The sequence below is a fragment of the Stylophora pistillata genome, chromosome 13 (genome assembly GCF_964205215.1).
Source record: "Stylophora pistillata chromosome 13, jaStyPist1.2, whole genome shotgun sequence".
NCBI classification, from domain to species: domain Eukaryota; kingdom Metazoa; phylum Cnidaria; class Anthozoa; order Scleractinia; family Pocilloporidae; genus Stylophora; species Stylophora pistillata.
The window spans coordinates 8,500,001-8,515,000 of NC_142531.1; the positions used below are offsets into that span (position 1 = coordinate 8,500,001).

The following is a 15,000-nucleotide window of genomic DNA, read 5'->3' on the forward strand; positions in this document are numbered from 1 at the left end:
TTGTTCATTCTAATTGTTGGTGAAGCTGTGAGAGTATTCAGTCTCTGCCTCGACCCTATTAGCATGAATTCGGTTTTAGTCATGTTCAACGTGAGTTTGTTCGCTTGTAGCCAGTTGAAGACGTTTTCTAGGTCTTCATTTAGACAAAACTGAACGTTCTCAAGATTGCTTCCCAAGATTGCTTCCACTAGGGTCCAGGTTGACCGCGCATTAACGGTCTCTCAGCTGCACAAGAAGTTCCTTCCACGCATTAGAAGAATTCAGAACGGCCGTTAGTTTGAAATTCTCGCTGGATTGGTTGCTAGACAAACCGAATTTTGTGGGATTTTTTTCGGTGAACTTACCGCCTCCCCGTTAGCTCAATTGATAGAGCGCTGGACTGATGTGCGGGAGGTCGAGGGTTCGAGCCCCGGCCGGACCAACACTCAAGGTCTTAAAATGATTGAGAAGAATATGCTGCCTTTCTATAACATTAAGAAATGGTTTAGATATTCTAGTCTTCTCGGATAGGGACGAATAAATGGAGGTCCCGTCTCCTGCAGGGTTAGGGGTAGGAGACGTTAATTTCCCACTCACGAGATTACTGTGTGATGGATGTCCTCCCCTGGGGTGGGATGGATGGGTTGTTGTCTTGCGTTTCATACATGAGCCTCTGGCTCGGGCAATATGGGTAACCATGCCCCACGTAAAGACATTAAACTTTGATTACTATTACTATTACTAACTTAAAGGGCAATTATTAGGCTTTCGTGGTGCCGAGTTTTGATTCGAGGGAAAGTATTAAAGTGTTGTTTTCGAGCGATTTTGGTGAGCATGTGTCAACAGAAGTTTCCTATGAGGGGTAATCCCCGCCATAACTGTCTTTTCATTTTATGGCACTGTTTTCCTGTTTATTGTAGCACGTTTCATTTCACTGTAGACGTCTCTTTTCCGTGAAAGGCATATTCCGCAGTTTTGCACAAGTACATTTTGTACAATTACATTAACTACACCTTAAAGCGCTAACAAATACAGTTGTGACCAATTTAGAATTGCCACTCTCGTAGAATAGGGAGGCTTAATTTTTGCAGAATTCGGCCTCGTGAATTTGTCACAATTGAATCTCTTGAATTTCGCGAAATTCAACTCCATGGGCTGCGTTGTCAGCGGTTTTACTTCAAATACAAGAAGGGGGCGGACACAGCATAAAACATGGCCTCCGCGTGCGAAGTCGGGGAATGTCTCCGTGTTTACCTCAATGATGTAGTAAGATTTTTAGAGAGTGGTAACCACGACTGTGATACCTTAGATTATGCAATTTTCCGATTAGATTGGGTCTTAAATGTGCTTGCGAGATACTTGGACACTGAAGGTACAGGAGCGATAAACGCACGCGTAATCGACCTCGTTTGCGAAGCGAGAGAAGCGGTTATTATTATTATTTTATCAACGCTGACCATAGTAGAGGTGCATTTCAGGCAGGTTGTATTTTTACTGGTCAGCCTGGACGGCCAAAGTTAAATGTTCCTCAAGAACAATTACAATTTCTCATAGGACGTCTTTGTTCGGTAGCCAGAAAACAGTGACCTGAAATTTTCAAGCACCCGGTTTTGGTCATGACTCGAACTGGATACAGAGTTCGTCACCACTGTTTCAGTCCCTGTAACAACTCTTCCTGCAGTTGAAACAGCCGTGTCGTCAGACTCTCGATCTCCACCGAGCAAACTAGCAGCTTCTCTCAGAAGACTAACAACCTTGTCAGTGTTACCGTTCAAAGACATCTCGCAAAACCAAAACTGAAAAACGTCCAGCCGTCCAGTTATTAACCTTCCAGTTTGCGCGCCAAGCTGAGTGACCGCCCCCTTCTTGTATTTCAAGTAAAAACCGCTGACAACGCATCCTAGGGAGTTGAATTTCGCGAAATTCAAGAGATTCAATTGTGACAAATTCACGAAGCCGAATTCTGCAAAAATTAAGCCTCCCTATTCTTCGAGAGTGGCAATTCTAAATTGGTCACAACTGTATTTGTTAGCGCTTTAAGGTGTAGTGAATGTAATTGTACAAAATGTATTTGTGCAAAACTGCGGAATATGCCTTTCACGGAAAAGAGACGTCTACAGTGAAATGAAACGTGCTACAATAAACAGGAAAACAGTGCCATAAAATGAAAAGGCAGTTGTGTCGCGGGAATTACCCCTCATAGTTTCCGACCTTCCCGTATCTTGTGCATGGTGACTCGGTGGTGATTAGGGCGTTAAGATAAAACACATCAAAACGGCTTCAAATCGCGAGGAGAACAACACAGACTACTCTCTATGAAGGTAAGACTTTATTTCTTTGATTATTTCACACAACTTTACATTTACGGAGCTCAAAAGCAAGTCCGAGTAAACCACTCTACAAACTCTTTAATAATCCACTGTGAAAGAGCCTGTGACAGAGCTTGGGCCACCTGTGGTTTACATAATGGCTCTCCCCAGTCCAGCCTAGACTGACTAGTCTAAAATAAACTATTCATACAAGTCTAAAACAAAAGGAGTATAAAAATTTTATACCTATATCGATATAAAAAAAGTTCCGTTAGAAGTAGCCTGCAGTACAGGCGGATTTTGGCGGGGCGAGTGGATATTCCCATCGGTTGTTCAGGCCCCCATCTTGAATAAGAAAAACAGTGGAGAGTTGGGGCGAAGTAAAAAGTTTAGCAAGCTAGTGGGAGGGAGAGAAAAAAATTGGGAAAGGGGGAAGGGAAAGAAAAATCCCCCTACCCACTCCGACATTCTCGCATTCTCGCCCCAATTCTCCCAGTCTGCAGCGAATCCAACATGGCGGCTAAACACTCGAAAGATGAAAACCAACAAAACTGCCTGCACTGCAGGCTAGTAAGCAGCAGAATTTGACTCAATCCTTTTTATTTCGAGGTCTGTTAAAACGTGCTTCTGTAAAGAGATATGATCTAGATGTCCCACAGGGAAAATTCTGTTCCGCTCCTCAGACGTGTGGCACTCAAATTGAATGTTCTGAGGCCCAAACTTTCCTTAGACATAGGCGAGTAAAATTCTCGTGTGCATTGCGTTCAAGACTACCGTTGACACAGTTAATCTAGTGGGAAAAATATTCCTTACAACGAAAATTACAGATTTCGTGAAGTAGGAATAGTTTCCTCGCCTAAGTGGCATCATAGATCCTCGTGGTCATTACAGAAAGCCGACCCTAGATGGCAAATAATGCAATTGATGCAATTGAATTTCCCTAGAAATTAGAATCTAAAAGATGTGTCTCGCTGTCAATCATCAGTGATCAATATTTGCTGCTTTTGCTAAATTTTCTCATATATATTCTTGAGGGTGGGCCGATGTGGTTATTCGGAAACGATACAATACCAAGTAAGATACGGCGTCCGACGTTTTTCTTGGGTATCGATATCGACACTGTGACGTCTTTGAGTCAAATAAAAAGTCACGTGATTGACGGAATATTAGGTTTTCTTTCACTGTTAAAGTTCAACAGTGTTCAGAACTCTATAGAAGCGTCAATAAGCCAGTCAAAAATTTAAAATCGGATTAAGGACGTACTTAAGTCGAAACTCATGGTCGTGAGTGAGTTTACTCTTGCAGCGCTCACATGCCACTTAGACTGATACCGACTGCGGCGCTCTTTGCCCAATCTTGAGCTCAGAGACTTCTCGGCCCCTTGTCAGCGGTTGAACGCTGGTGTGAGACAAAGCACAGGCACGTGCAATATCGAAAGCAACGGTATTTTTTCGCTAGTACATGTATCGATATTTTCCGATCTGACCCCGATATCGCTGGTATCGAATAGTTGGTATCGGTATCGGTCCATATTCTCATGTGTAGGGGACTTTTTGCGACTGCCCAAGCTACCGCTCCCAAGCTGAAGCTGTTTTTCAAGTTAGGTAGTCGCGAAATAAAATATAACACGCTTTCGCTGCCCTAGAAGTCAGCTTGCTACAGTGTAACTTGGTCAGTTTCATTTAAGGACTTTTTGTTTCTAACACGGTTTGCCACAAAATTTAACCTAAGTTTAAGCTCCTAAATGTTTTGTAAACCGCGGAAAACATACATCACCAATTCAAGAAAAAAAAAAAAACGTCAAGATGCTATTTAGAGAATATTCATCCTGTTATTAAGGCTCAGACTATGTCACCGAAAATAAAAATTCTGAATACTGACCTTCGTCAACGGTTGTTCCTTTTCTCGAACAACAAGTTAAGAAGTTAAATTTTACTCCGGAAGAAATCACAGAGTTTTTTCCACTTTTTCCAAAACAAGTGCTAGCGCCAGAGATAGAGCTTTCAATCAAAAAGACAAAACCGTTTTCGATAAAAATAGGGCTTTCGAACATAACTCTGAACCCGTAATAAGGAACTGGCCCTGATCTGATCAATTCAGAATTAACCTCGGCTGACTTTGATACACGCAATTTACCGCTGTCCTCTTTCTTCACTTTTACAGTAACGAAATATTTGCTATTTTCACTCCCACAGAGGGTTACTCCACGCAAAGAAATGTTCTTGTCGACTGTGAATTTGAGACAGTCATCTTTTGAGCTAGTACGAACAATGCCTGCTCCACTTTCATCCATCGAACCAAATCTACTACAGTGATAAACGAGTCCCTTACGACCAGTTCTCTTGTTTACTGGAAATCCAAGTACAGTATCCAACAATGAATGTAAATATTTCATTATGCCAATGGTCTCGTCTTGCGTCAGTATCTTGCAGTCTAGAACAACGCCAACAAATTCTTGCGACGTCATCCCGGGATAACGTGTTCCTTTCACAATCCTGTCTCCTAAAATTCGTCTCTTTTCACTTCCGTCAGCGGAAAGGCCTTTTTCCTCGCACTTCTTCGTTGCCCAAAAATCCACAGCTTTAAACAAATCCACCTCTTTAACTTTTAAGGTGTCTCGTCTGACTACTGCTTCGACTAGTGATCTTTCAATTGCCGCAAATCCATCCGATTTTATTGCTGCTTCTGTCTCATCATCGATCACTTTCCAGCATTGTTCCACTAAGATCCTCTCTTCATATTTTTCAGCAGATGGCAGAATGTTGAATACGTTTGATGGATCTAAGTTCTTTTCCAAATAAGCCATGCACGTTTTAGCCAGTGAGGGCACCATGTATTTCTTTGCCAGATACAACACTCCCATCACATTACTTCCGCTCAAGTTGACTTCATCGCTGTATATGAAGCGAAACAACTCCAACAGACTCTCGTATTCACAGTCAGGCAATTCAATAGAGTCTTTAGATTCTGCCAACTCACCATAAAACATGGCTTCAAACACGGGACTGCTGATAGACAGCACGAACTTGTGAGCAGGAATCACTTGTTTAGTTTCACTTTCATGACCTTCACGAACTTGTGAGCAGGAATCACTTGTTTAGTTTCACTTTCATGACCTTCCATCTTGCAAACAACGAACTTCACATCGCTGAAGCGATCGTTGTTGAACATAAACTTGTTTCTTTCCCTGATGGTTGGTCGCGTTGTTTGCCAAGGCTCTTGACTATCTTCGACGAAAGACATGGTTCTCGCGAATAAAATGTGAAGACTAAAAGTGATTGAGGTTCTTAACGGGTCAGTAACACGCAGCCTTTGAACGTTTGAGCAACGGAAGTTCTACAAATCTGTATATCACTTAACCGAAAGAAATCCGTGACCGTGAAGACGATCGCAAGGATTGAACCCTAGCACTGGGTGCTTGTACCGTTGCACTTATGTCCTCTTATTGTAGATAGTACGTACTCTGACGTAATGTGATACAATGGCCTATCATATCCTGTGATCTATAGAGCGACAAGCAGCTCGGACTGGTTAAGAGACTCCGTTGCAGTTATGTCTTCAAGCAAAAGTGATCATTCAAGGGGGTCGGGATAAGTAGAAAATTTGACTAGTATGAGCAACTTCCAACTGATCTCAGGAAAACATGCTATTCGCAATCATTGCAAACCGGATCATTGGCCTCTCACATTACTTTCCGTGAAGTTCTATCGTTCCTTCGTCGGCCGTGTAATCGCATCGTTCTTCTAACCTAAACGTGGAAGAGCAACTTACCATGTAAATAACAAAGCGACTTTCGACCAAAGGATGCTTTATTGTTCACGCTTTATTTGCAGTCTTGCTTTATTTACAGTGGTCATTGTTCGACTTGCGACTTCAATGACAGCATTTTTCCATATCACAATTGTTTTATTCTCTTTAATAGTTGAAGATCATTGATTATGGTTCGTCGGCGTAAAATTATATATTTTTTGACGCTTCGCTGATCTGCCGGAGGTGAGATCCACTGAGAGGTCAAAGTTGTGATAATTTGTCTGCGTCACAAAGTCTTCCTTCAATCACAGAAGTTTGACCTTCAGCTGTTTATTTTGAATATTGTAGATTTTTGCTGTATCGCAAAAATTTGAAGTAGTAGATTGTGAAAATTTGAAGTAGTAGATTGTGATGTGATTTTATTACGGTTCCGCTGATTTTAGCTGTTCTTTTTTTAGTTCTGTTTCTAAATTTTATTACGGTCCGCTGATTTAAGCTGTTCTTTTTTTAGTACTGTTTCTAAATCATTGTTGGATTTAGGTCAGTGGTTCGAATCCCGTACAGGCCTGAAATTTTTTTCAGGTCTGATTTTCACTATTGCTCAAATAGTGCTTTACTGCGAAGGATCGTTCACATATACGTCTCATAACCGCAGTTCATACATATGTTTCATATGTTTGTTGTTGTTTGATTTATCATCTACGGGTTTATGTCGAATTAATTTGATGGCCTGCTCCCAGTTGGCTTGTTAGCTCAATTGGTAGAGCGCTGCACTAGTATCGCAGAGGTCAGTGGTTCGAATCCCGTACAGGCCTGAAATTTTTTTCAGGTCTGATTTTCACTATTGCTCAAATAGTGCTTTACTGCGAAGGATCGTTCACATATACGTCTCATAACCGCAGTTCATACATATGTTTGTTGTTGTTTGATTTATCATCTACGGGTTTATGTCGAATTAATTTGATGGCCTGCTCCCAGTTGGCTTGTTAGCTCAATTGGTAGAGCGCTGCACTAGTATCGCAGAGGTCAGTGGTTCGAATACCGTACAGGCCTGAAATTTTTTTCAGGTCTGATTTTCACTATTGCTCAAATAGTGCTTTACTGCGAAGGATCGTTCACATATACATTGTTGGATTTGTTGCACTTTTTGGGTGGACTTGTCATAATTTACCCCGCTTATGACAAATTCACACAATGATCAAATGAAAAGCCGGGGTAAAGATAGCTATGGCAAGTCACTAGGATATATTCCACCTAAATGATGAATTTCACAGAATTACCCCGTTTTTCTTGAATTCGCTGATCAAATGGAAAAACTGGTTAAAGATGGCATATGGGAATTTATCCCGTTTTTCTAGAATTCATTAAAAAATGGAAAATCGAGTTAAAGATTGGCTATGGCAACTTGGGATCTATTTAATTCGGAGGATGAAATCTTAGATTTTACCCCGTTTTAATTTTTGTCGAATTCACTGAAAAATAAAAAAATTGATATTCGGGCATATGGAAACTTCGGGTATTATTCACTTGTAACATGAAGGCTTAGAATTTACCCCGTTTTTGTCGAATTCGCTGATCAAATGGGAAATCGGGGTAAAGATGGCATATGGGAACTTAGTGTGTCAGCTACTTATGGGTGAATTCGCAGAATTAATGATCCCATTTCTCCCGAATTCATTGAAAAAAAAAAAGATGGAAAGTCGGGTTGAAGACTAGCTAGATATAGCAACTTAGGATCTATTTCATTTGAGGATAAATTCTTAGATTTTACCCCGTTTTTCTAGTACTTGTTGAATAAAATGGGAATTCGGGGTAAAGATATCGTATGGGAACTTCAGGTATTATCCACTTGTAGCATGAATTAATTGAAAAAAAAATTGGAAAATCGGGTTGAAGACTAGATATTCTTAGGTTTTAACCACGTGACCAATAGCTTAGCAACGGTTACCATCCGCCATCTTGGTGTCCTTCGAGCGTAAACAAACCGTACCTAACGAAGAGTTCATGTGAGAAAGAAGGGATGGTTTTATGCATTGTTGTTGGCTGTTCGAGCAAAAGTGGAAAGCATAAAGGCTAAGAATTTTTTCGTATAAGGATTTAATAATTTTATTATTACTATAGCGCAACTTCATTAGATATATGATCTAATGCGCTATACCTAAGATCATTACAAATCAAGGGGAAGAACAGGAGGAACTAGAAGTTGTTGTATGGTCCGAGGCTTGCGGCTGTTGTAGATCCTCGATTTTTTGGTCGAGCTTTTCTTTGAGCTTCTTAGCCGATGAAAAATCGATGTCTTTAGCCCTCGCATACGGCGCTTCATCGACATATGTCGGCAAAATTAAATCCATGAGCATTTTACCTGAGTGTAAGCGAGCTTGGGATGTCACGAAAACTCAGACCTCAGACACCGAAAACTCAGACCCCTCGAAAATCCAAGAGATAAACTCGACTCATGATCACCCCTGGTAATGCCGCGTATATTTTGACCTTTTGGGTCTTGATCCAACTGAAGCAGCAAAAGCAAGGCGGCAAGTTGCACGTTTCGCAAAATCGTCCGATCGTTGAGTATTAAAACATTTACGAGTGACACAAGACTTCATTTAGCTTAGATTTCCTCCATTTTTCCCGTTAAATTTTGAACTTTTCATTCACAGTTAACTGGATCAAATGCGCTCGCTCCAACACCAAAGTATTCAAATGTGGCGTGATTTTGACGAGCCGAAAGGGACGTTTGTTTACTTGTTTTGTACTTCGTCGCACAGATCCTTGTTGTCGCTCTGTTAAAATTCTTAAATATTTCGCGATAATAATGGATACAAACAGAGACTCAGCCCACCAGTCCCAAAACGAAGACAATTTTGCGACCCTTGGGCTACAGTTCTTAAATGAGGCATAAAGAAAAAAAAATGTAAAATTGGGTTGAAGACTAGCTAGATATAACAACTTGGGATAGCTATTTCATTTGGAGGATGAATTCTTAGATTTTACCCCGTTTTTCTAGAATTTGTTGAGAAAAATGGAATATCGGGGTAAAGATATCATATGGGAACTTTGGGTATTATCCACTTGTAGCATGAATGCTCAGAATTTACCTTGTTTTTCTAATTTTCACTGATTAAATGGAAAATCGGGGTGAAGATGGCATATGGGAACCTAGGGTATTAGCCACTTGTGGGCCGAATTCTCAAAATTTATCCCGTTTTTCCAGAATTCATTCATCTATTTCATTGGATTTGGCATTCTAAGATCTATCCCACTTGAAGGACGAATTCTCAGAATTTATCCCGCTTTTTTAGAATACACTAAGAACACAAAAAAAACACTTTTTGTAGTTGTAAGCTTCTCATTTATTTCGAACGCGTTTCGTCCCTAATTGAGACTTTTAGGGATCGAATGATTACAATTAAAGAGGAACAGTACATTATATAGCGCGTTGTTGCGTCTAAGTTAATTAATAATAACTGAAAGCGGGCCAAACTGCCGCCACGAGAACAAATACTACTTGAAGAATAGCTAATTACCACCGAACACCACAATAGATACCTTAGCCCCATTGTAATGCCGCAATTGCAAATAACAATAACATTTTTCAACACACTTCTTTATATAAACTAACTTGTAAGGAACGTTCTTCATTAAATCTGTCTGATGAGTGCGTAAGCACGAAACTTCGAGAAACAGAAACAATGTGTCATCTTGTTTGATCTCTACCTACTGTATTAAGCTTTGCAAGTGTGTATTGAGCACTATTCAACTGTATCGGCTCTTTCCACACATGTATATAGATATTTAACAATTATGCCTCAGGTTCGGTGAATATTGGCGAATAATCCCCGATACGAAGTCGAGGGGATTATTCGAAAATATTTACCGAACCTGAGGCGAATAATTGTTTTAGTATAATTTCAGAGCTGAACAACAGAGAAATTTCTAAAAATCATAACATTTTAGTAACATTTATTAACATTTTATTTTAACATTTTATATAAACAGCTTGGAACGGTTTATATAGCGTCATATAAGGAACCGCTCGACCAATCAGATTGCTGGAAACTCTTTGCTCAGTTCTGAAATTATACTAAATATATATATATAAAGTGTAGAATGTAGATGTTCGTAAAACAGTGCTCAAAACATTAATCTTAGTTAGCCCTCTACTAACTATGCATTAATGTAGAGCGAAGTATATGTTTGTGGGGGAAAGAAACAAGTAAACTACGTTTTCATCCCGACAAGCCTGTTTCGTGGTTGCCCACGCGTCATGGGATTTAATAAGAATATTCTTTACCATCGCTTCTTATATACAAAATAATTGACATAATAACAATAATAAACATATATCTAATCTATGCTGCGTGGAGTTTAACAGTTCAGCTATTGCGTAGGAGGGCTTTGTTTCTATGGTGGCAAGATGACACGAGTTCATTACGTTTTTTGAGTGTAGAAAGTTTCGGTTGGTAAATGATTAGAAATTTTTCCTTGTGATATTTGCTTTTCTCATTAATTCAATATGTGATATCCCCAGATACTTTTGTCACATAAGTATAATTTGCAGGTTCATTTGAACTGCGAGAGCAATATAAACATTACATAAGTGAAACTAGTGGCAATGTGGCTACAAGCTACGTACTAAGAAATCTTGACAAAAGAGTTTATAAAAATTTACAGCCAAGTTGCTTTGTATTGATTATTGTAATTGGTCTGAAAAATGGCAAATTAATTTATATATTCTTTTCTGCAATTTTTGAGAAATTTTGAACATTAAACTGACTTCAATCCTTATACATTTGTTGAAGTTGTAAACAATGATTGCTGCAGGGCATAAAATAAGTGACTAGCTAGATCAAGGCTCATGTAAAACTGTAAGCAAAGGGGCTGATACAATGTCTTTAATTTATTATTTATCAAAGGATCATGTACCTTAGTTTTGCAACAAATTAGCTGTTCTTATAACTTCAGGAAAAAACTCTAGGGCATTCCATTTTCTTAACAGGATCATTTGCAGTTGAAGTCAGAGATAATTCGAGGTCTGTCATTGTTTACGGAGCTCTATAATATTAGTTGTTTGTTTATCTTTTGGTTTAATCATTATTTATTTATTAATCTGCGATACAAAAAATTAAATCAACAAGGAAGCATGATAAGCTGGGTTCAATACAACAATGGTCAACGATGCGTAGGGCGAGGAAACTGAAATGAAACCACGAGGCATATAGAAAGTTAGGTTTCCTCCCAAAAGAACAAATGCTCACACTATATAAAACTATCAATATTTTTTCGACAGGAGTGCGGCACACAAATCAGATTATCTAGCCTAGTGCTCAATCGAGAAGACGATAATTATTTTATTGCAAATAAAAATGCTGGAAATTGTCCTTGTACGACATTCGTGCCGTTGTTACTCGACACAGTATCTCTAAAATCGAACCTAACCCCAGAACAGGTCACGGGCGATATACCATCTCGACCAAAACAGGAATTAGCACCAGAAATAAAAGCTTCGACACAATATTTTATTCCCTTTTGGATGACAACTGGGTCATCAAGGGGAATTTTGAAGCCATAAAAGGAATGCGATTTTTCTTCGATGAGCTCAGATGAAAACCTCTCAGTGACATCAATAAGTTGTACATTCGCCATCGTCTTTATGCGAATTGTCACGGAATATTCCTCGTTTTCACTTCCGCACAACGTTATTCCGATTAACAAAATGTCTTTGTCGACTTTGAATATAAGACAGTCTTGTTTACGAGGCGAATAAGAATGACTTAAGTCAGCGTACTCAAGTGATCCAAATCTGCAACAAGCAAAATGACAGCGCCTGTTTTTCACAGGAAATCCAACTGGGGTGGTCAGCACTGAATTCAAATACTTCACAACACCGAAGACTTCGTCTGGCGTGAGTATCTTGGTGTCAAGAACAACACCAGCGAATTCCTGTTGCTTCATGACTGGGAAACGGATTGCTTTTACAATATTCTCCCCAAGAAATTTCCTTTTTACACTGCCATCTGCAGTCAAACCTTCTTTCTCACATTTCTTTCTTGCCCACAAATTCACAGCTTTGAACAACTCCACCTCTTCAATATTAAGCGTGTCACGTTTGACTACTTCCTCAATTAAGGATCTTTCGAGTGTCGAGAATCCATCTGATTTTAAAGCCTCTTCTGCCTGTTCATCGACGACTTTCCAACATCGATTCAACAGCTTTTTCTCCTCCAACTGCTGGGCATTCGGCAAGATACAAAAAACATTCGATGCATCCAGCTTATCCCGTAGATAATCGGTGCATTTATCAGCCAGTGAAGGCACCATGTATTTCTTCGCCAAATACATGACCCCCATCACATTACTTCCGCTCAAGTTCACTTCATCGCTGTACATGTAACGAAACAACTCCAACAGACTCTCGTACTTACAATCAGGCAGTTCAATGGAGTCTCTTGTCTCCGCCAACTCACCATAAAACATGGCTTCAAACACAGGACTGCTGATAGACAGCATGAACTTGTGAGCGGGAATCACTTGTTTACTTTCGCTTTCGCCGTCAGCCTTTGGCACAACAAACCTCACATCGCTTAAATGATCGTTGTTGAACATAAACTTGCTTCTTTCCCTGATGGTTGGTCGCGTTGTTTGCCAATGTTCTTGACTATCTTCGTTGAAAGGCATAGTTCTCGCGAGTGAAACGTGATGACTAAAAGTGATCGAGGTTCTTGAATTTCTTCTGATGAGTCCTAATCTATATCGAATGCGTTTGTCGAGGGAAAGAATAAACAGTAATTTTGGTCAGCGGGCAAATTATGAAACCCGCAGATATTGGGAAATCCCGCGAAAGGATGACATTTAAAAACTGAAGACAATTTTTCACTAAGACACTAGAATGCATAATGATGGCGACGACTCAGTAAATATATGAAAATAATATATGTGTATCGCGATCGCGCTTTCGTAAAATGTATGAAAGCGTTCCTCGCAGCAATAAACCCTACTTATCTAGTAGGTGGAAATAAGGTCTGAAAAAATTTTAGGCGGATTTTTTACGGGATTTGAACCTATGACCTCTGCGATACCGATGCAGTGCTCTACAGACCGAGCTAACAAGCCAGCTGGGAGCAGGTCATTATGTTGGTTCGTATTAAACCCGTTGATGAATTTGAATAAATGAAAATCATATATGTATACTGCGGTTTCATAAAATATATGAAAGCGTCCCTCGCAGTAATAAACCCTATTTGTCTAGTATCGACTAAGTACTGTAGATCGACATGACTTATTGACTTGCCCTGTTCTACCAAGAGAAGAACGAACATGATAGGCATGCAATGTCTACTTTTATTACTTATAACAAGTGTAAAATTATGAAGTCGTAAGTGAAAAAAGCTGTTTCTTCAATTCAAAATGGCAGTCACTTTCAGAATAAAGTAACCCTTTATTTGCCTGTCATGATATTTGTAGTGTTAAGGTACGAAATATTTTCCCTCACAAGGTAACTAGCATTACCGTTCTACAGGCTAGCCCCTGGAAGAAGTGCATTCGATTAAATATACCTTTAACAACCAATTATTTCTCCCTTAAAAGGAATTTTACGGAATATTAAATATTCTTCACTCATTTTTTCCAATGAATGATTGTTATTTTCGATCGTTTCTTTCAGTTTGCTGGATGTTTGTGCGAAGAGTCCTCCGTAGATGTAGCCTTCGACATAGCAACCGAACGTCCACTAATAACGTCTGTGGTGTTTGTGTAGAAGAGTTGTACCGCGTCGTGCGTTACTCACGTAGGTCACGCAATTAGGGTACGATTGTATTGTCTCGTAATTGGATCCCCTTCAGAGATAGACTACTCTTGGTAAGAGAAGTGTGTATGTTTTTAAAAAAAAGTTTTTGAAGGAGTTGGGGAGCTTTCCCGCGCTCGTGACTAAATAAACGTCTGGAGAACCCGTTAACAGTGTGCTGTGGTTTCTCTCTTACGGATTCCACCGCTACATTTGGCTGTTGTTACGATGACATCCACGAGTAAGTAACCTAAGTCACAGCTTGTTTCCAAACTGCATATCCTTTAATCTTGCTAAGCATCGGGTTTGATCCTGATAGAGAGTTAAGAGTCAAAGTATGAGACCTGACCCAATAAAAAATAAGACATATTTAAGTGAATGATAATGAAATACATGTTCCGTCCGCTGTAGGAGAAACATCAACGTCTGCATAGTGTGCCATGACGACGATGGAGAAGATTGGCTGGGATGCGACAGTTGTGGCCAGTACTTCCACGCAAGTTGCATCAAAGTGGATTTCTCAGACTCCCTTTAGCTACCGGTACTTTGTCTGCCCTTGTTAATTTCACAACATCGTTGCGGATTAGTGACGTAAATTGATAGTGGAGAATATTCTTCCCAGTGTGGGACTGGCTAGGCTGTGTAAAATTCCTGAGATTCCCGTTATTTCACGAGTTATTCGTATTACGTAAGTAAAAAAATTGACTCAACACTCCAAGGAGAATCTCTCTTAAAATTTTCCCTTTAAGATTCGAAGTTACCGTCCAAATTCAAACGTTACTGTTAGGTTTATTGGCGCATTGATAGCCTTGTAAATAGCCCAAACATACTGAAAACATTTTCATTAGTTTTTGTATATCTTCATCCTTTCTTCACTACGATCTTACAAATTTCGGGTTTGAACTTTTCTTGGGGAACACGTGCTACAGCTTACACGACGTATTTTAAATTTAACCGCTGTACTATAAACTTGTGTGTTCGACCCTCGACGAACGCCTTCGATATAGCGTCACCCACGAGTCCTGACGAGTCACGAGTCAGAAACACGCCGCCTGGAGCCGCCTGCAAATGATTAAGCAGCGGAAGTTCTATAAATCTACATGTCACTTTGCCGAAAGGAATGCGTGAAAAGGCAATTACAAGAATTGAACCCTAGGGAAGGTACGTTTTTTATTAGGGGGG

At 39.8% G+C, this 15,000-nt stretch overlaps 2 protein-coding genes and 1 long non-coding RNA gene across 3 annotated transcripts in view; 1 reads left to right on the top strand and 2 right to left on the bottom strand.

The window, feature by feature from the left end:
* Positions 1 to 2,293: 2,293 nt before the first annotated feature.
* Positions 2,294 to 5,747, bottom strand: LOC111332409 (BTB/POZ domain-containing protein 6-A). The gene is made up of 2 exons (XM_022937733.2): positions 5,405 to 5,747; positions 2,294 to 5,354 (listed from the first exon to the last, which is right to left on the bottom strand). The coding sequence occupies exons 1-2, from the start codon at positions 5,529 to 5,531 to the stop codon at positions 4,135 to 4,137; spliced, it is 1,347 nt and encodes a 448-aa protein (XP_022793468.2). The 5' UTR covers positions 5,532 to 5,747; the 3' UTR covers positions 2,294 to 4,134.
* Positions 5,748 to 10,261: 4,514 nt separating this feature from the next.
* LOC111332383 (BTB/POZ domain-containing protein 6) lies at positions 10,262 to 12,809 on the bottom strand. Its single transcript, XM_022937703.2, has one exon. The coding sequence runs from the start codon at positions 12,711 to 12,713 to the stop codon at positions 11,382 to 11,384; it is 1,332 nt and encodes a 443-aa protein (XP_022793438.2). The 5' UTR covers positions 12,714 to 12,809; the 3' UTR covers positions 10,262 to 11,381.
* A 1,042-nt stretch (positions 12,810 to 13,851) lies between these two features.
* Positions 13,852 to 15,000, top strand: part of LOC148717477 (uncharacterized) — a 1,827-nt gene continuing 678 nt past the window's right edge. Inside the window, exons 1-2 of the long non-coding RNA XR_015994632.1 lie at positions 13,852 to 14,059; positions 14,230 to 15,000. The exon at positions 14,230 to 15,000 is cut by the window's right edge and continues 678 nt beyond it. This is a non-coding gene — a long non-coding RNA (uncharacterized LOC148717477). The remainder of the gene's footprint in view (positions 14,060 to 14,229) is intronic.